Consider the following 20,128-nt stretch of genomic DNA (forward strand, 5'->3'; position numbering starts at 1 on the left):
CCTGAGGGTGGGTTGGAAACTGTCAGAGGTCCTCCACTGGACTACGCAGGTGGAGGATTATCAACCAAACGGCCCAGAGGGCGGAGTGGGAAACTACGGTAAGAGAGGTCGTCACATGTCCGGGGCAGGACACGGGCCCATTTTTGTGCCGCACAGTCAGAGTGGACATGACTGAGGGGAGTAGGGCCTGAATGGAAGTAGACATTTATTTCCAGCCTCATTTAACTTTTTTTTTTTTTTTTTTTTAAACTGGTCTGCCTAGCCTCAAATGGATAATTGGCAGGAAGGGGTTAACAGTGCAATAAGCAATTTTATTGTTCCCAGGCCATCCAACCCCTGATAATCCGGAACTGGCCCAACAGAAGTGGCTGGCCGGAAAGGGTTAACCAATAACGACATTAGGTCCAGGGGCGGTGCTGATGGGGGCGGGGCAGCGGCAGCTAGGCGGGAATAATTCGCGCCAGCCCGCCACCCTCCCCCTCTGAGTCGCGGCCTAGCAGGTCGCGAAACCAGGGCCTAAAGTACCGATGCACAGCCACCCCGGACCCTGCCCCTCTGTACTGAAGTCAGCCGGAGGGTGGAGGGAGGGACCGGAGCGGAGCGCGACACACATCCCGCCTGAGAAGCCGCACCGCGGCCGGGATGACAACAGGGGAAGGAAGCCTATAGGCCCCAAGAGAAGCAGGGGCCTAAATTTGCAGCGGCGCCCGGAGGACCGGGATGTTCACCCCGCGGCCGGAATCGTGACAGCCGGAGGACCTTGTTAAGTAAGTGCCACTCGGCGCGAGACTACCGCAAGGGGTCAGATGTCTTCCAGAGGTTCTCCGCAAACGACCCCGGAGGGTGCGCGAACAGCCAGGGGCGTTAACCCTTTCGGAGCTGCGTGCGTGACGCCTGCTCCCGAAAGAATAATTAAAGGATACTGCAGCCAGAGACGGACTGCGCCCAGTCCTTTCGCCGGAGGTGCCCGGGGGGAAGATACAGTAACCCTCTAAGAGCCGGAAACAGTCGGCCTAGAGGGCAAGTGAAGGGGGGACCGCGTGTCGCATGGCGCCCGCCGGATTAACCCCTTCTCTCTTAGGGGTCTTGTCATAGTTGACTAAAGCCCCCTGGCCGTTAACCATAGGGCGACCCAGGCTGTCAAAGATGGAGGGAGGGGGAAGAGGTCTTCATACTCACCTAGCCCCATGTACTCACCTCTCTCATCCTCTTCTCTTCACCCTCCCGAAGTGGACCCTCAAGGTCACCTTTTCCAGCAGGGTCACCTCCTCAGCAGCTGGCACCGGAGTGGCAGGCGTCTGGTATGGCGGGAGGGTCTTCTCTTTGGCGGACCTAGGTGACCCCTTGGCTGGCGGGATGCAGGGGAGCGAGGCTGCCCTGGTCCACTTTTTCTTCTGTGGGGGAGGCAGCAGTGCGGAATCGGCACTGGCGCAACTCGACCCCGGGAGAACAGGGAGGCGAGGCGACCCTGTTGTCCCATCTGAAAAGGAAGGAAAAAAATAAAATCTTCAGGAGATCCCTGCAGAGCAGGGAGGTCTTGCCTCCTATTGACACTAGAGAAAACTGAAGCTCTCTCTCCAGGCTGGAGGGGGTATAGCTACCAGGGGAGGAGCTAACAGCTTTATCTAGTGTCAACGCCTCCTAGAGGACATAGCTATACCCAGGGTCTCTGTGTCCCCCAATGAATATGGGCGAGAAATAAAGGTTATCTTGTAAATTTGAGATTCTTGGCAAATACATTTTGTACAAAATTATTTGACCCCGTCTGCCAAACGTCAAGGCAATCTCTGTAAGATGGAAACCTAACACTAAATACTACTTGTTATGTGCCATAAGGTCCACCATAAAATTCAGGGAGTGCAGGTTCCACATGCATGCTGGGGCCACTCTGCTTTTTACCATTTTTGGTGCCATAACGGCCTCCATTAAATCCAGGTACCAACATGCATGCTGAGCCCACTTTATACCTCTCCTGGTGCCAGACAGCTTCCAATCAATGCAATGAGGGCAGGCTATGTGCACCTGTGCATTGGGATGTGCTGACTGACCCCCTTTTTTTTGCAGTTATGTATGGAGAAGACACCTCCGGGATCTGACAGGGAAAGAACGGGAAACTTGAACTTCCACCAAGTTTCCCTGTTCTAAAAGGAGAAATATTCCACTCAAAACCCTAAGAGCTTTTGAATATCTGAGAAAAGTTATTTCAGGAAATGAAGGGCACAATAGGTGACCCCACATATTAGATCAGCACTTACCATTTTAGATAACCATTAATCTGCCCCTAGTTGTTTACTTAATTGTGCAAAGATATGTTCCCAAGTATAGTTATATGCACTGAATATAGATGATACATGGTACAGGGCTCATATGGGGGTTAATACAGACACCTGCTACTGCAGGCAACTAGTTGCGATCTTTAAAAAGGTTGTACAAGATTAGAAAGACAAAGCTACCTCCTTCACCATGACATAGGACCGAAATGTTAAAAAAAGGGAACTGCGTTGAGTCGCTCTCGTCAGGGCGAATACTCATCGTCCTACCAGGGCAGACTAAGGGCTTGGGGTCCTTTGTGGCATTTTTTAATATTTATAATTGTACTTTCTACTAGTTTGGGGCTAAAAGTATTATTTTAAAAGATCTTAAAAATGTCAACAGTTTTTCCTCTACAGCTTTCACCTCAGTGGAGCTGCAGGCTGTTGCTGCCTGCTTGACAGTGAACCCCTCACTGAGCCGCTACAACAGCTGGATCTGTAGTTCTTATCTGTACTTTCCTAACAGCTCACAAACAAACACACACTCATAGATAAATGCTTATCAGTTTACTAAGAATTTAGCTTAAGCGAATGCTTATGAGCTGTTAGGAGTTCAGAGATAAGGGCTACAGATCAAGCCATCAGAGCTGCTCTGGCAGATTCAATGAGAAGGAGAAAGCAACAGTCTGCCGATGCAGATACACTGGAAGTGAAAGGTGTAGAGGAAAAACAGTAAGTTTTCTGTATCCTGTTGATAAGGCCTCATGCACACAACCGTATTTTGCAGTCTGCAAAAAGATACGGACGACGTCCATGTGCTTTCCATATTTTGCGGAACGGAACAGCTGGCCCCGAATAGAACAGTCCTATCCTTGTCCGTAATGCAGACAATAATAGGATATGTTCAATTATTTTAATTTTTTTTGCGGAATGGAAATACGGACATATGGAAACGAAATGCACACGGAGTACCCTTTAAAATTAATGGTTCCGTATACGGTCCGCAAAAAAACCGAACGGCCACGGAATGAAAATACTTTCATGTGCATGAGCCCTAATACTCTCAAAATCTTGCCTGTTATAGAACCTATGCCATATTTCATTTGGGGAGATTCATTTTTCATCTCAATCACACAAGTCTCAGGTGTTTATTTTCGGACACCATTGACTTCAGGACAACATCTGTCTATGGAGATAAACAAAAAAGTCTATGGCCTAACCACATAGAGGACAGTGGTGTACAGGCAATACTTGCGGAAATCTGAACACAGCTATATTGTTTAACTGGTATAAAAAATAAAAAAAAGGTAAGTTTTAATTGAGACCCACTGACATGCCGTGAAAGGTTGTGAGTAATACTGCAGCTCAGACCCAGGAGTGGAGCTACAATGCCAGTAACAACCCATTGGCAGATGTGGCACAGTTTCAGAAAGAAAGTAGCCATGCTTCTCCAATCCTGTGCAACCCCTTTAAAGTTGTGCACTGAGGGAGGCAAGGTTCTCTCTTCTAACGCACTGGCACTTTGCCTTATTAGTAGGCAGGAAAATATAGGAAAAAGCCCCAAGTCAGTTATACTGCTTAGAACAAATAAATGTAATAGTAGTTTGTCCTTGAAGGAATGGCATTAAGTCAGTACAAATTAACCTCTGTCCTGATTGGGAATCATCACCAAGCACTTGCACAAGAATCATTCACATGGAAAATGAGCCGCTTTCTGGTCTGTTTCACCATGCAGACCTATCAGGACACAATAACCTACAACATATAGAAATAACAGACTGTACACTTACTCTCTCTTTGAATCCAAAATATGCTCCCAGGAATGTTAGTGGGACAGAGATACCAAACCACATAGCCAGGATAGCCACCAGTGTCCCAAATGGAATAGCAGCTGAAGAGCCTTTTGCCCACAAAATGACATTCATGATGAAGAAATCAGAAAAAATTATTCTGTAAAAAAAGAAAGAATTGACTTTAACCATTCATCCCTTCACAGCATTCAGTGCGATCTATTAATGCAATATCACTATAGCAGATACACATTAAAGAGACCTTTCACCAGAACTAAACTTCTAAAGTAACTATACAGGCATGTAGAGCGGCGCCCAGGGACCCCCCTGCATTTACTGTTATACCTGGGCGCCGCTCCGTTCTCCCGTAATTGCCTCCGGTATCTTTACAGTTAGGCTCCACCCAGGGGAACCTGCCGGCGCCTCCTTCTCCCATGCTGCAGCGCTGGCCAATCACAGCGCTCAGCTCTCTCTCAGGCTACGATCTGAGCGCTGTGATTGGCCAGCGCTAAAGCATGGGAGAATGAGCCGACGGCAGGTTCCCCTGGGTGGAGCCTAACTGTAAAGATACCGGAGGCAATTACAGGAGAACGGAGCGGTGCCCAGGTATAACAGTAAGTGCAGGGGGGTCCCTGGGCGCCGCTCTACATGCCTGTATAGTTACTTTAGAAGTTTAATTCTGGTGAAGGGTCCTCTTTAAAAGGATTAGATCCTCATGGCAACCACAGTCCATGGGTACTGTTAGAAAACTGACTCTGATGTCCATAATTCCCTTTCTCAGGACTCCCCTCATCCCCTTCAATGAGCCAGAACAGAGAGTGAATCTACAGGAGCAGCTTTGGCGGACTCACGCCACCTATGTATTATATGGACGGTCATTTATCTGAAAGGCTGCCATGTAATACTACCGTTTCCCAGCTACAGCACCAAAAATGACTGGCTGGCTGTGGGTTCTCCGCACACAATCAGAGCTGGATCCTCAGTGCTGCACTTATTTATTTTACTCACATATAGCGCTGACATATTCTGCAGTGCTTTACAGCCACAACCACTGCAGATTTTTCTATAATTAAAATTTTACGTTTACTTAAAAAAGTTTTGCAAGATTTTATCCCCTGGATAGGTAATCAGAACCTGATTGTGGAGGTCTGACACCCGCTGATCAGTTGTTTGAGAAGGTACTGGCGCTCCTGTGAGCGCCATAGCCTTCTCCATGCTCACCCCCATTCACGTCTATGGGGCTGAGCTGCGCCTAGGCCATGTGATCAATGAAAGTGTCATCAATGGGCCTACGGAAATCTGCGGCGAAACTGCGGGTGTCGATGCCTTCTCAAACAGCTAATTGGCGGGGGTCCCGGGTGTCGGATCCCCACCAATCAGAAACTGATAGCCTACCTAGAGGATCAGTCATCAGTATTTAATTGGATTGCTGGAGGTCCGAGTGCTGAGGCCCCCACTGATCGCTTGAAAGAAGAGCTCGCAAAAATGGATTTTTTGTACTCACCGTAAAATCCTTTTCTCGTAGTAGGCATTGGGGGACACAGCACCATGGGTATATGCCCAGCTGCCACTAGGAGGCTGACACTAGAAACAAAAAAGTGTTGGCTCCACCCAGGTGGGCTATACCCCTCTGCTAGAGCCAGAACAACTCAGTCAGTACCAAAAGCAGTAGGAACGCCACACCTGAACCAAAAAGAAACGGAGTGCCAACAAGTCTTGAACTGGGGAACCCGACAACCACAAGCAAACGCCGGAACCACGAACAAGAACAAATGCTCCAAGGAAAGGGAGGGATCTGTGTCCCCCAATGCCTACTACGAGAAAAGGATTTTACGGTGAGTACAAAAAATCCATTTTTCTCGTGCGTGGCATTGGGGGACACAGCACCATGGGACGTCCCAAAGCAGTCCCTGAGGGAGGGAAGAAGATCGCCAGACGGCAACCTAAAGCACCGCTGCCTGCAGAACCTTACGCCCCAGGCTGGCATCAGCAGAAGCCAGGGAATGAATGTGGTAGAATTTAGCAAAAGTGTGAACTGACGCCCAGGTGGCGGCCCGGCAAAGCTGGGCAGCCGAAGCCTGATGACGCACCGCCCAGGAAGCTCCGACTGCCCTAGTCGAATGAGCGGTCAACCTGGAAGGGGGAGCGCGACCCTTCGCGGCGTAGGCCTCCTTGACAGCCGACCGAACCCAGCGAGAGATGGTGGCCTTGGAGGCAGGCAGACCTTTACGAGGACCCGCCGGAACCAGGAAAAGAGAATCCGAACGACGGAAGGGTTCCGTGAGGCGAAGGTACCAGCGGAGAGCCCGAACAACATCCAGGCAATGGAGAGACTTCTCCCGAGGGTGAGAAGGATTAGGGCAGAAGGAAGGAAGGATAATCTCCTCATTGATGTGAAACGGGGTGACAACCTTAGGGAGAAAAGAAGGAACGGGACGCAAAACGACCTTGTCCCGATGGAACACCAGAAAAGGCGACCGGCAGGAAAGCGCCGCCAGTTCGGAAACCCGACGGATAGAGGTGATAGCCACAAGGAAGGCAACCTTAAATGACACAAACGACAGAGAGATGTCTGCCAAGGGCTCAAAAGGAGAGGACTGAAGAGCATCAAGAACAAGATTCAGGTCCCACGGCTCCACCGGAGGACGAAAAGGAGGGGCTCGGCGAGCGACACCCTGCAGAAAAGTCTTAACCTGAGCCCGCGTGGCCACAGAACGTTGAAAAAGGACCGAAAGGGCAGAAATCTGCCCCCTGAGAGAAGCCAGGCGAAGCCCCTTATCAAAACCAGCCTGAAGAAAGGCCAGAATATTAGGGACCGAAAAAAGGAGAGGACGAGAACGTGCGGACTCGCACCAAGCAAAATACGCCCTCCAGGTCCGATAGTAAATACGGGCCGACTGGGGCTTCCGAGCGCGAAGCATCGTCTGAACGACAGAGTCCGAGAGACCACGGGCCTTCAGGATCGCGGTCTCAACAGCCACGCCGTCAAACGAAGCTGCGGTAAATTCGGGTGGAACAGAGGGCCCTGCGAAAGGAGATCGCGACGCAGGGGAAGACGCCATGGAACGTCGGCGAGCAGGAACACGAGATCCGCGTACCACGCCCTGCGGGGCCAATCTGGGGCCACCAGAATCGCCGGCACCCGGGCCGCCTTGAGACGCTTGAGCACTCGAGGCAGAAGAGGGATGGGCGGAAAGAGATACAGAAGGTCGAACTGGGACCAAGGCAGAACCAGGGCATCGACCGCAAGAGCTTGCGGGTCCCTGGACCGCGCAACATAGCGCGGAAGTCTGTGATTCAGGCGAGACGCGAAGAGATCCACGTCCGGAACTCCCCACCGGAGACACAGTTGATGAAACACTTCCGGGTGGAGAGACCATTCGCCCGGGTCGACGAGCTGACGACTGAGAAAGTCTGCCGCCCAATTGTCGACCCCGGGAATGTGGACGGCGGAGAGAACGGGAACGTGTTCCTCCGCCCATCGCAGGATCTGAGAGGCCTCTCGCAGGGCCATCACGCTCCTGGTGCCCCCCTGATGATTCAGATAAGCCACGGCGGTGGAGTTGTCCGTTTGAATCCGGATCGGGAGGCCGCGCAGACGGGAAGTCCAGTGCGACAGTGCTAAGAAAATCGCCCTGAGTTCGAGAACGTTGATCTGCAGGGAAGATTCCTGAACAGACCACAGACCCTGAACCGTGAGGGACTCGAACACCGCTCCCCATCCCGAGAGGCTGGCATCGGTCGTGATCACGCGCCAGCTGGGGGGGAGGAAGGACCGGCCCAGGGACACCGTCCGGGGAAGCAACCACCAGGAGAGATCCAGACAAACCTGAGGAGGGAGACGAACGAGGCGCTCGAGACCCTCCGGGGACTTGTCCCACCTGGACAGGATGAACATCTGCAGGTCCCGAGAGTGGAATTGGGAATAAGGAATGGCTTCGAATGAGGCCACCATCCTCCCCAGGACGCGCATACACGTCCTGATGGTCAGAGAGGACGGCCTGCGGAGAAGATGTACCCCCGCATGAAGAGAAGACACCTTCTCCGGGGGAAGGAACACCCGCCCGAGGCGAGTATCGAACAGCATTCCCAGAAAGAGCATCTTCTGGCGTGGGACAAGGGAGGACTTGGAGTGGTTGACAAGCCACCCGAACCGAGCAAGAGCCGAGAGGGTGATGCTCAGGCTGGACAGATTGTCCTCGGGAGACGGGGCCCGAATCAGAAGGTCGTCCAGGTAAGGCACCAGGGCGACCCCCCTGGCACGAAGAAGAGCCACTAGGGGAGCTAACACCTTGGTGAAAACCCTTGGTGCGGAGGCCAGACCGAAGGGAAGGGCTACAAATTGGAAATGAAGCGAACCCACCGCGAAGCGAAGGAACCTTTGATGGGAGAGGGCGATGGGAACGTGGAGATAGGCATCCTGAATGTCGACCGACGACAGGAACTCGCCCAACTCCAGGGAGGCGATCACGGACCGGAGGGACTCCATGCGGAAATGACGGACCCGGACAAACCGATTGAGCGCCTTCAGATCCAGGATAGGACGGAGTGAGCCGTCCTTTTTGGGGACGGTGAACAGGTTCGAGTAGAAGCCCCGAAAACGTTCTGACTCTGGAACCGGAACGATGACCCCCAGAGCGCGCAGGGAATGAATGGCCTGAAAAAAACTGTCTGCCCGGGCGGGAGACATGGGGGGGGACGTCAAGAAGAACCGACTGGGTGGGAGGTCGGTGAATTCGATTTTGTACCCCGAAGAGACCACCTCGAGAACCCAAGCGTCTTCTACGTTTGCCCGCCAAACATCCCGAAAGACGAGCAGGCGCCCTCCCACCATGACGGGGATCGAGTCATGCTGAAGGAGGCTTAGTGGGCTGGGGACGAGCGGGCTTGGGTTTGGCGTGCCAAGAGGGCCTGGACTTGAAGGAAGGCCTGGAAGGCTTCTTGTCAGATCGGGCAGGAGGGGCCCGAAAGGACCGAAAGGACTGCGTCCGGGAGGACGATCCGGGGAAACGACGGCGGCGAGGCTGATTCTGAGGAAGAAGAGAACTCTTACCTCCAGTGGCCTCGGAGATGAGCTCCTCTAAGCGTTTCCCAAAGAGCTTTCCACCAAGAAAGGGAAGAGAGATAAGAGCCTTCTTAGAGGCGGCGTCCGCCGCCCAGGAACGAAGCCAGATGGTGCGGCGGATAGCCACAGAGTTGGCGGCCGCGCGCCCAGAGCGGCGAGCCGATTCCATAGAGGCGTCACAAAGAAACTTGGAGGCCTGATAGATCTGGGAGGCAAGCACTGCCAAGTCCCCCTGCTCAGAGTCAGCAGGTAAAGCACGGAGAAGCTGCTTTGCCCAAACGGCGCATGCCTTGGCGACCCAAGAGGCGGCAAACGCAGGACGGATGGCGGCGCCCGCTGCGATGAAAACGGACTTGGCCAAGGAGTCGACCCGTTTATCAGCGGGATCCGACAAGGAAGCCGCATCAGCCAGGGGAAGCGTAGTAGCCTTCGCCAGACGAGCGACCTGAGGATCCACCAGGGGGGGCATCGTCCAGAGATTGACCGAATCCTCAGAGAAAGGATAAGGAACATCAGAAGCCTTGGTGAGATGAAGGCGCCGATCAGGGTGACGCCATTCCCTGGCAAGGAGAGCGTCCAGATCCTCGTGATTGGGAAAAACCACAGTGGACCGCTTAGAGCGTCGGAAGGACACTGCCTCCATGGAGGAGGACGAGGGGACATCCTGCACGTGGAGTGCGTCCCGCACGGCTCTGATGAGATCCTGCACTGCTGCCGACATCGCCGAACACCGCTCAGATTCAGAATCTGAAGCGGAGGAGTCCCCAGGAGCGGCGGAAGCGGCTGAAGAAGAAATCTCACCGGACTCAGACCTAGCCGGGGAGTGATCCGGGGAAACTGAGGAGGAGTGAGACCCAGCCGAGACCGTACGTGGTCGTTTGCGGGACCGAGAGCCGGAGCGAGGCTGGGAACTGTCGCCAGGCGTATCACCAGCGGTAGAGGCCCTGCCAGAGGCGGCCGCAATCTGGGCAGGGAGACTGTCCAGAGACTGCGCCAGGGATTGGGAGAGGCTAGCAAGGCTACCTATGGCCTGGGACAGGGTAGCAGCCCATTCCGGGAGAACCGACAAGGTAGAGGCCGCAGGAGCGGACTGGGCGGGCCCGGGGGTGAGGCACTGCACACAGAGGGACGTAGGCTGGCCGCATGGGAACTTCCTGCTACACACAGAGCAGGCGTAATGAGTGGAAATGGCGGCAGGGGGAGTGGGGGCCTGACCAGAGGAAGACATGATGGCCTCTCGGTGGTGGAACCTGAAAAGAAGAGGAAGGAGTCAGCCAGAGGCTGCCTACCACGACCAATGGTGCTGTGTCCCAGAAAAAACCGAAGCTGGAGGATCCGGAGCGCACAGAGTGAGGACGCACGCGGCCGCACAGCTACAGGCAGAAGAGAGAGAGAGAGCGTCCGGCAGAAGAACCGCCCCCCTAGCAGCCCGCGCTGGCGCAGGATTGGGCGGAAAGAAGAGAGGCCTCCGGAGGAACGCCCACAAGGGGAGAGGCAGAGAGGAAGCCCGGGAAGCCCAGGAGGCGGAGACGACGCCCGCCCACGTGACCGCGGCCTAGGCCAGGCAAAAGCCGCGGCCTCTAGTATGCCAGGGTGCCGCCGGAGGAGAAAAGCGCCGCCGCCGGCAGGCCCCCGCCCGCCAGCGCAGGAGGCGGAAGCGGCTAACAAACAGCCAGCGCCGAGGGAAGGCAGAGGAGGGGACACAGCCACCGAGGTAGGGAGAGCGAGGGCCGAAACCGGCCGTCTTAAAGGGGCCGACACCATTAAAAAAGGCTCCAGAATGGCGACCCCCCTGAGAGGAGAGCGGGGGAGACCCCAAGAAGGAGAGGTGCCCCCCCCCAAAGGCCCAGCTTACTAAGTGGAGGTGGGGGGGTGGGGGAGGGGGTTGGGGCTGAAGCACATACTCACCCTCCGATTAGTTCAGGCGCAGCATGACCACCCCCTCGGCGGACTCAACACGGAAACCGTGGGTCCGCCGGAATCCACTGCGGAAGCAGGTCACGTTGGGGACTGGGTGGCTGCAAGGTACCGAGTACGCGCCCGCAGGGGGACAACTAAGGTGGAACACGATGGAGCCGCCCCTGCTACCTGTAGAGGAAAAAATTAAAAGAAATAAAAATAAAAATAAAAGATAAAAAATTAGCAGAAAAAGGACCTGCTAGCAGGTCATGTCTGCCTCCTACGGACACTAGAACTAGACTGAGTTGTTCTGGCTCTAGCAGAGGGGTATAGCCCACCTGGGTGGAGCCAACACTTTTTTGTTTCTAGTGTCAGCCTCCTAGTGGCAGCTGGGCATATACCCATGGTGCTGTGTCCCCCAATGCCACGCACGAGAAAGATCTTTTTCTTGTTGCTGGAAACAGAATGACAGCCTTTCCATTGAGCCCATCTCCTGCAAAGAGGAGGGATGGCCTGATACGCAAGCACTACTTTCTCCTCAATTTAGCGATTGGTGGATGAAAGCCTTTGATGTGTTATTATGTTTCAGAAGTTTTATTCCCTTTAGGGGTGCATTGACACAGGTGCTGTTAAAAAGACATGGAAAAAACGGCGTTCCTGTGTTTTGGCATGGTTCTGCAATGCAGTACTTGGAAAAGAAATGCGTTTCCCCTGTAAAAACTCTGAGGCAAATTACACATGTGGCTTTTCATACATTAACTGCACCGCAACTGCTATATGTGAATACTGCTTTATGCGAAAACTAGAAAAAACACAGAAACAACTTACCCAGGACACAAAAGTGCTGTCAGTAGCACATTGGATTTCCATCTCTCTCCGCCAAATGCTGAAAAACATAAATTTACAATAACTGAGAAGCTGAATATTAATAACTTATCATATGCAGTACTGTTAGTACCCTTAGAGGAACATGATATTCCATGAGACTTGCTGGCAGACTCAACAAAAACGTGGTGCCTACATAATAGTGTGCAGGCTGGGAAAAAAAAAAGGATTGGGAAAGTAGCATTTTTAAAAGGGATTTGTTACCAAGTTAAAGGGTTGTCAGAGTTCAGAGCTGAACCTGGACATACCCATATTTTCACCCAGACAGCCCCCTGATGTTAACATCGGAGCATCTCATGCGCTCCCTCCCTTGCCCTGCGCTAGATCGTGCAGGGCAATGGCTCTTGTTTACAATAAAACACTGTCGGACGGAGGCTTCCGCCCAGCATTGTGTTGGGTGACGTCACCGGCTCTGATGGGTGTGCTTTAGCCCTGCCCTAGCCATTTTACTGGCTAGGGAAGCGCTAAAGCCTGCCCATCAGTGCCGTTGACGTCCCTGGGATTCCTGCCAGCCCCATGGAGAGCCCCGGTACGTCACCGGAACTCCTGAAAATGGCTTTGCCCTGCGCGATTTAGCTCCGATGCTCAACTCAGGGGGGCTGCCTGGGTGAAAATGAAGGTATGTCCAGGTTCAGCTCTGAACCCGGACAACCCCTTTAAGCTGTCCTATCTGCCTGATTACCAATTTCCTTTAGGCCAGATTCACATTTGTGCTTTGAACTCCAGCAGTCTGTTCCAGGGGAGGAACAGATTGATGGAACTCACTGCACCCCAAAAATGCACGCAGCATTTTTTTGTCCAGCCAAAAGCCAGCATATATACCGGAAAGCGTCTGGATCCCCGCCAGATCCCATTACAGTGAATGGGGATTTGGCGGTGCATGGTAGCATCCGGCTATGTTTAATACGGTGAACTCCCGCAGTCTGTTCCTCCGCCCAATCACAATGCCAGAGATCAAAGCGCATATGTGAACCCAGCTTTCAACTCCGATTCTTTGTTACAGGACAGCTTTCTTGCCGTCATATCTCCTTAATCCCTGCTAAAACAGTTACAAGAGCTTAGCATGAGCAAACGTATATATGGCGAAGATAAGTGGTACAGTATAGTCTCCAACAGTTTCTACCATGGTCAGGCTAAGTAGGAGAGGATTGCCTAGAGACGGACAAAAGTGAAATGTTTTACATCAATATAGTTACACAAAAGACATGTTAACAACAGTAAATTAACATCTAGACATAACCCGCATTCTATTAACCCAACACTGATGCTCTCTGTATACGCTGTGAAAGGTATTAGTTCATGCAGTCATATAGAATGTCACTTACTCTTATACATCCGGGCAGATACGTAACCAGCAGGGGTTCCCAACAAGACCCATAACACGACAGCACATGTCATCAATGCCCCTCTGTTAGCGGGTGAGAGAAATCCAAGACAGGCCAGGACTTGAGAGAAAACACATGAGCGCTGTTATTACAGTTTCATCACAGTGGAATAATCATAAAATGACTGCACTTCTAGAGCATCTTTTCTTAGAACTCTGCAAGGTACCATTCTTCTGTTATTGACAATTTAGGAGTTGGGTTTGGCCCTGCACAGACTGACCCTGTCCAATCAATGCTGACGGTTCCCGACTGTGCAGGGACCCACTCCTTTGACAAGGGGAATAGTAACACTCAGTTGTCAATGTACTCGCATACTTCCAGAAGGAATAGCACAATTGAATACTAAAGGAGAAATGCTCCAGAATTGTTACTTCATGAGTAATCTATATTTTGGTGTAAATTGCACCAAAATGTGGCACAATTTGAAGCATCCAGGTTTAGAGATATTATCGGCAGCTAGCCCAACAAGGGCTGTGGCTTCATTGAAAGGGAGCTTGGCCTAACAAGCAACATTTAGCAACGAAATTGTGCAATAAGTCGGCGTTAAATCCTGCCTCAGACTAAGCCAATCAATAGGTGGTATGAAGTTATACAGAAGCGTCTAGCCATGCAGCAAATTTATCATCCAGCCTGAGCCACTGTGATAAATGTATAGGTCTTCTAGACAGCCTAAGATTAAGCCATCAGTAGGATTACTTAATCTGCCCCACTGTTATTTTATGTTAATAAAAAATGCTATATCTGCTAAATATGTATTTACATGACTATTGTGGCGTTAAAAAGGTGAAAATTTTGACGCATGCCATATTTGCGTCATCATTTTCGACTTTTTGAGCTTCTTGCCACTTCTAAGGTGGCATAAAAGGGGCAAGGCTTAGTGGGAGGGGCAGAGCCTACCACAGCCCGTTGGATTTACCACAACTGATGCCAGAAACTGGCGCAAGTTATAGCTCAAGTCTGCTTTAGCTGCTCATATCTCCAGATTGGTAGCAGTGACATGGGACTGGTCTTGTTTGAAAGCTGGCATTCCAGGATTTCATACAAGACCAGGATCAAAGCATTAGCACTATATTAGCAGGAGATATCGCTGTTAGAAATGGAGTTGGGAATAAACACTGTAAAACCGGCGCTTACTTTCAGCTGCATTTACTGTATCCTGATTTCTAACAGCGATATCTTCCCATGTAGTGAATATAATGCTCCGATTCTGGTATTGTTTGAAAGCTTGAAATGCCCTCTCTAGCTGCTACCTATCTAGAAATATAAGCACATAAAACAATTCCCCCCCCCCCCTCCCCATTCACTCTGGGGGGAGGGGGGGGAGTGGGGGCATAGGAATTGGGGAGGTGACAGCATGCAGGAGGAAAGAAAAAAAAATGTTAAATATCATTTTTCATTATTGTACCAACCTACAACTATTCCTGCAAAATAAAAAAAATAATGGTAGAAAAATGTTACTGGTCTGGTAAAGCTAAAATTATAATCTCACTAAAGGGTAAAAATGCAATTGTGTCTCCTGAGTTTTGCGCCAACAAGATTTACTTCAGACACGTTAAAAATGACATTTTTTGGAGGTTTAATTTCAATTTTAATGTGACTGTTAGAAGGTTAAAGGGTTTTTCCAGGGATTTTTCAATTGATGGCCTATCCTATCGATGGCACCCTTGACGATCAGCTGTTTGAGGAAGCCACAGCTTACCAAGCACAGTGCTGTCCATTTGCTAGCAACTGTGCATGGTATCGCAGCTTGATACCATCAACTTAAATGGGACTAAGCTTTGCCCAGACCGATGAATGTGATGTTAAATGGCCTGGGGTCAGGAAGAGGGCTGCTGCATCTTTAAACAGCTGATTGGCTTGGGTGCCGAATATCAGACCTTCGTCGTTCTGATATTGATGACCTATCCTGAGCCTAGGGCATCAATATGAAAATCCTGGAAAACCTCTTTAATAAATTAGGAGCATCTGCCTCCAGTGCTAAGGGCATAAAGAGTGGCATAGAGGAACACTAGTCTTGATAAATCTCTGCCATTAAGATGGACACCAGCCAGGAATCAATGAAAGCACAAGAAAACACCAGAATTCTGTTTATAAACCAGCGTTAGTTCTGGCCAGATGTATGATACTCACATAATGTAATAAATATCATAATGAAAATCTGTGTTCCTTGCCCCAGAAAGACAGACAGAAGCATTCCCTTCTTTGGTGGTCTAAATATGTCACCGTGCACCAACTTCCAGCCAAATTCCTCCTGGGCATCTTCCTGTAGAAATGCAATGATTTGAATCAATAATGGGGTACACGCAAATAAAGCTGAAGCAGAAATACATGAGTATACAGCGGCAGCCTATTCAGTTGAAAGCTTAGGTAAAATGATTGTTTATGAGAAACTAGCAATTCTGCTTTGCCTTATGCAAATAGTCCTTGGTGCAATGGACATGTCAGCTGCTCTGTTTTTTTCTTTTTTTAAAGCAAGTTTGATGTGAGGGCTGGCAGAACAAGTGTAGAAGAAGTGTCAGAACAGTGAAAGCAGCAGAGGTTAAGTCTTTTGTAAAAATTATTACCCACCGGACAAATGTCAGGCTAAAACCGATTACTAAAGAACTACGCAACTGGTGATATCTACAACTGCACAACACGCAGGACACAGGATACTCACTGAAGAATCAATTTGGTTGTATCGAGCAATATCCTTGTGGAGGGTCCGCAACATAATCATTGCCACCATACCGGAGAGGAAGAGGACAATTACCAGCGAGTTCATGATACTAATAAAAGGGTAGGGGGGAAAAAAAAAAAAAGAGCAAAGATGGTAAAACTAGCAACTAAAGAGACTCCTTTCACAGTGATGAAATCCACATAAAACATCTGCACTATTTAATGACATCATATTTTAAAGGAAGGCTCCTGTGAAAAAAATAAATAAAAATTATATATATATATATATTATTTTTTTTGCCTATTGACTAATAGCTCATAAGAATGCGGTGGAACTCTAGTTATACTGTATTCACAGAGTGGTGGTTCCCCCCCCCCCCCCCCCCCCATTCTCTGCGCCTCTTATTCCCAAACGAATGATGTATAGCCACTTGTGTGTACAGGGATATACGTCAATGGTTGTCAATTACTGGTAAAGGCGGCGAGGCCAGTGCTAGACTCATGAATACACCTATTAAAGGGACACAATCATCGCTACTTGCTCAGTAATTGAATCTAGTCAATAGTTCTGGGTTATAAGCCACTTTAGGAGGAGAAGAGAATGATGGATCTTTAGCACACTTAGAAGCTCTGGCCAGACACAATAGGTCATCAGTGGGATGCTACAACATATCGCCCAACCCTACTGTAGACATAAAAAAATATTCCCACGGTTATTTGGAAACAGCGTTATCGCCATTTCTTAATACCGCAGTATATCGTTGACACCGGTTTACCGTTCAACCCTAGTCTACAGACATTTCGGGCAGCAGTGGTGCACAAGTCATCAGGAGCAGTTCATCCTTACCGCAGAGCTGAGTGCAGAATATCTAGGTCACCACACAGAGCTGAGTGTGGGGTATTGGGGGACACCACAGAGCTGAGTGCTGGATATTGGTGTCCCTCAATATCCCGCACTTCAGCTCTGCTATGTGGTGACCTCGATAACCTGCACTCAGCTCTGCGGTAAGAATGAACTGCTCCTGATGACTTGTGCACACTTAGGGGTAGGGAGATCTGATGGAACATTTTGCGCTGGAAAATCTACCTACCCCTGAGTGCGCACGCGTGGTGTACGGTTTCGCGGATGAAGTCCTTCTTCCGCACACACCATCCTTCAGCTGATTCATTTGCGGTCGCGTTACTTCCGGTATAGCGTTCTGCCAAAGTATAGGAATCTGGCAGAACACCAGCTTTTTTATTCCTGCCCCCGCCTCCTGTATTTGTATTAACAGGTCAGTTATCATCATTGGTGGCGCAGTGGCCACAGCCCCTCCCCTCCTCCTCCTGTCTCGCTTCTTATTGGCGGTGGTGGCGGGGAGAGAGACTCCTTCTCCACTGCGCTGCTAAGAACATCGGTGGCGAAGTAGAGAACTATCATCCCCTGTGCCCCGCCGCTGTATTCAACTGCAGAGCTGCGGCGGCAGGTCTAGTCGCATATGGCGACAAGACTAAAAATTCTTGTTGCCATTTGTAAATTCCAAGTCGCATTGGCAACCATTTTGGATGCCATCTGGATCGCTGCATCGTCCTCAAGCACATGTGATATTCGGCCGAGCATAGCGATGCTCGAGCCGAACTGGTGTTCGGCCGATCATGCTCGCCCAACACTAATAATTACCCATTATATATTTTCATGTGTAGCAAATTAATAGAAGTGTCATGCTGTTTTCTTAATCTCCAAGTCTAGCTGGAGGTTTATTCAAGGCCGCTCACAATGATCTGACAGATTATATGCCTGTAGATTTATCGATCAATAACCCATGTTGTCTACGTTGACAAGTGCCTAGAAAACAGGCGAGTCCAGTGATTTAATGTCAGGACACAGAACATAAGGAGGAAATTCAGTAACCTGATATTAATGAGGTTGTCTCACTTCAGCATTTATCATGTAGAGAAAGTTAATACAAGGCACTTACTATTGTATTGTGATTGTCCATGTTGCCTCCTTCGCTGGCTTAATTCATTTTTCCCCATCACATTATACACACATTATTTCCATTGTTACAACCACCCTGCAACCCAGCAGCGGTGGTCGTGCTTGCACACTATAAAAAGCTGAGACTGAGACCGTGGGAGCAAACACAGTCCGGTGCTTTTTCACATTGTGTGCAAGCGCAGCCACAGCTGATGTATTGCAGGGTGATCGTAACCCCTGGAAATGAGCAGTGTATAATGAGATAGAGTCAGCAAAGGAGGCAATCTGGACAATTACAATACATTATTAAGGGCCTTGTGTTAACTTTCTATACATAAATGTTATTTGCTGAAGTGAGACAACCCCTTTAATATCACATATGGCTCATATGTACACCATCCTTTAGAGGGAAGAGGTACAACTTATAAAAATACTACTGTAAAACAATGATTCGGGTCAGTAAACGGCTTCCAACACAGAAAATGTCATGTTTTCTGCCTCATTCTTACCTGAACCACTGAATATTTGTGTGTGGCATGGATTCCAATATATAATCCCAACGAGAAGCCCATTTAATAGCATTGTTTTCCTAAATATAAAAGAAAATATGCAAATATTTAATCCCTTGAAAGGACCATTAAAGCTAGAAACGATTGTAAAATGTAAACAAGAAATATAGCTGCCCCCGCCCCCCACCCACCACCATTTTGAAGCACTCTGATCACATCCCTTATCCTCTCTAAAAGGGGAAAAGTTCTTATGGTAGAAATACTGTAGAGAGGGAAGGCTCCTGCTCCAGCCAGTTGTCTTATAGTCAGACACAGGACAATGAGGAGGGGGCATGGCTGATCTTCTGGGACAGACTGCCAAGCTTCCTATATATATTTAATCGGGTTTAAATGTAATGTGTGACAAAACAAGAACAAAGGAAAGGGGGAGAGTAAGAGGAAGTGCTTGTTATTGAGCATTTTCTGTTTAGTGTTCCTGGCACCACTGCCAGTTTTCATCCTGCTCTCTAAGAGTCATAACTACATGAGGGGTTGTTTTTCGGTGGAACAATTTTTTTTAATGGTACACCTGGTAACCACACTAATTCCGAGAATGAATGAGCCTCACCATAGGCTTAACTGGTTTCAATCTTCCCAGCATAGTGGCTCATCTGGCTTTCCACTGGAAAGTCCATACCGTAAGGCCTTATGCACATGACCGTATGCGTTTTTGGCGATCCTTGAATCCGCAAAACACAGACATCAGCGGTGTGCATGCCGACATTTTCTTTCCCCCCCCCCCCCCCCTTCTATAAAAATGTCATATTCTTGTCTGCAAAACGGACTACAGCACAGACATACGGTGTTCTGTGTGCAGTCTGCATTTTCAGCAGCCCCGTTAAAATTAACGGGTCCGCATCTGATCCGCACTAAATGCAGATTGGATGTGGTCAAAAATACGGTTGTGTCCATGAGGCTTACCAGTCATAGATTCAATTAGGTCAGGGAAGTTATGTGAGGCAATTTATAACTCGCTAAATCTATCTACAGATCAATATATTAGATAGGACAGTTATATATTAGATAGATCAACAGATTAATAGATTAGCTAATTAGACAGATGTACATATAGATTGATATATTAGACAATATAGCCTTACCTGAAACGACACAGAGTATGAGTAGGTGACTTTCAGCTTGCTTGTGAGTTCTTTGGGGATCTCCATCGGGGGGCCTTCACATTTTTGCTCATCACCATTGTGTTTATAACTAGGAATGATACACATTTAACATATAATACTGTCCATCCATTTTTTTTTGTATAATTCAAGCTCAAGAGAAGTTTTACAAATAATGCTGGGGCTAAGATTACACCAAGCACCGGTGGTAAAAATTCACTAAAAAGGGGATGTCTGAGAAAATAAAGTCTTGGACAATCCTTGCAATTAATAAAATAATAATTTAATATATATTTATTATTTTCAGCCCTTTCTTCAGCACCATTGTCTGCAGTGTTGGTCCGATTCTCCTGCCAATGCTTGTTTACATGGGGAACGTGCCAATATACAGCATGTCACTGCTGCAGCCAATCACTATCCTCAGTGGTCTAGTACTGCGGACACTGATCGGTGTCAGCAGTTATATTCTAAGCATGTCAGGAAGGGATCGGCAGGGATGCCAAGAGTCGGACCCCCACCGATCAGATACTGATTCAAAGATTAGGTCAATAGTTAAAGGGAGTCTGTCATC

General features: G+C 49.3%; 1 protein-coding gene across 1 annotated transcript in view; it reads right to left on the reverse strand.

The window, feature by feature from the left end:
• Positions 1-20,128, reverse strand: part of LOC122919571 (transmembrane 9 superfamily member 2-like) — a 66,837-nt gene that overhangs the window by 19,524 nt on the left and 27,185 nt on the right. Inside the window, exons 7-13 of the mRNA XM_044268663.1 lie at positions 19,540-19,648; positions 18,401-18,480; positions 15,936-16,044; positions 15,407-15,539; positions 13,217-13,336; positions 11,835-11,892; positions 4,043-4,202 (exon numbers count right to left, since the gene is read on the reverse strand). Of these exons, the coding sequence (XP_044124598.1) occupies positions 4,043-4,202; positions 11,835-11,892; positions 13,217-13,336; positions 15,407-15,539; positions 15,936-16,044; positions 18,401-18,480; positions 19,540-19,648 (769 nt within the window). The remainder of the gene's footprint in view (positions 1-4,042; positions 4,203-11,834; positions 11,893-13,216; positions 13,337-15,406; positions 15,540-15,935; positions 16,045-18,400; positions 18,481-19,539; positions 19,649-20,128) is intronic.

The sequence above is a fragment of the Bufo gargarizans genome, chromosome 9 (genome assembly GCF_014858855.1).
Source record: "Bufo gargarizans isolate SCDJY-AF-19 chromosome 9, ASM1485885v1, whole genome shotgun sequence".
Classification (NCBI taxonomy): domain Eukaryota; kingdom Metazoa; phylum Chordata; class Amphibia; order Anura; family Bufonidae; genus Bufo; species Bufo gargarizans.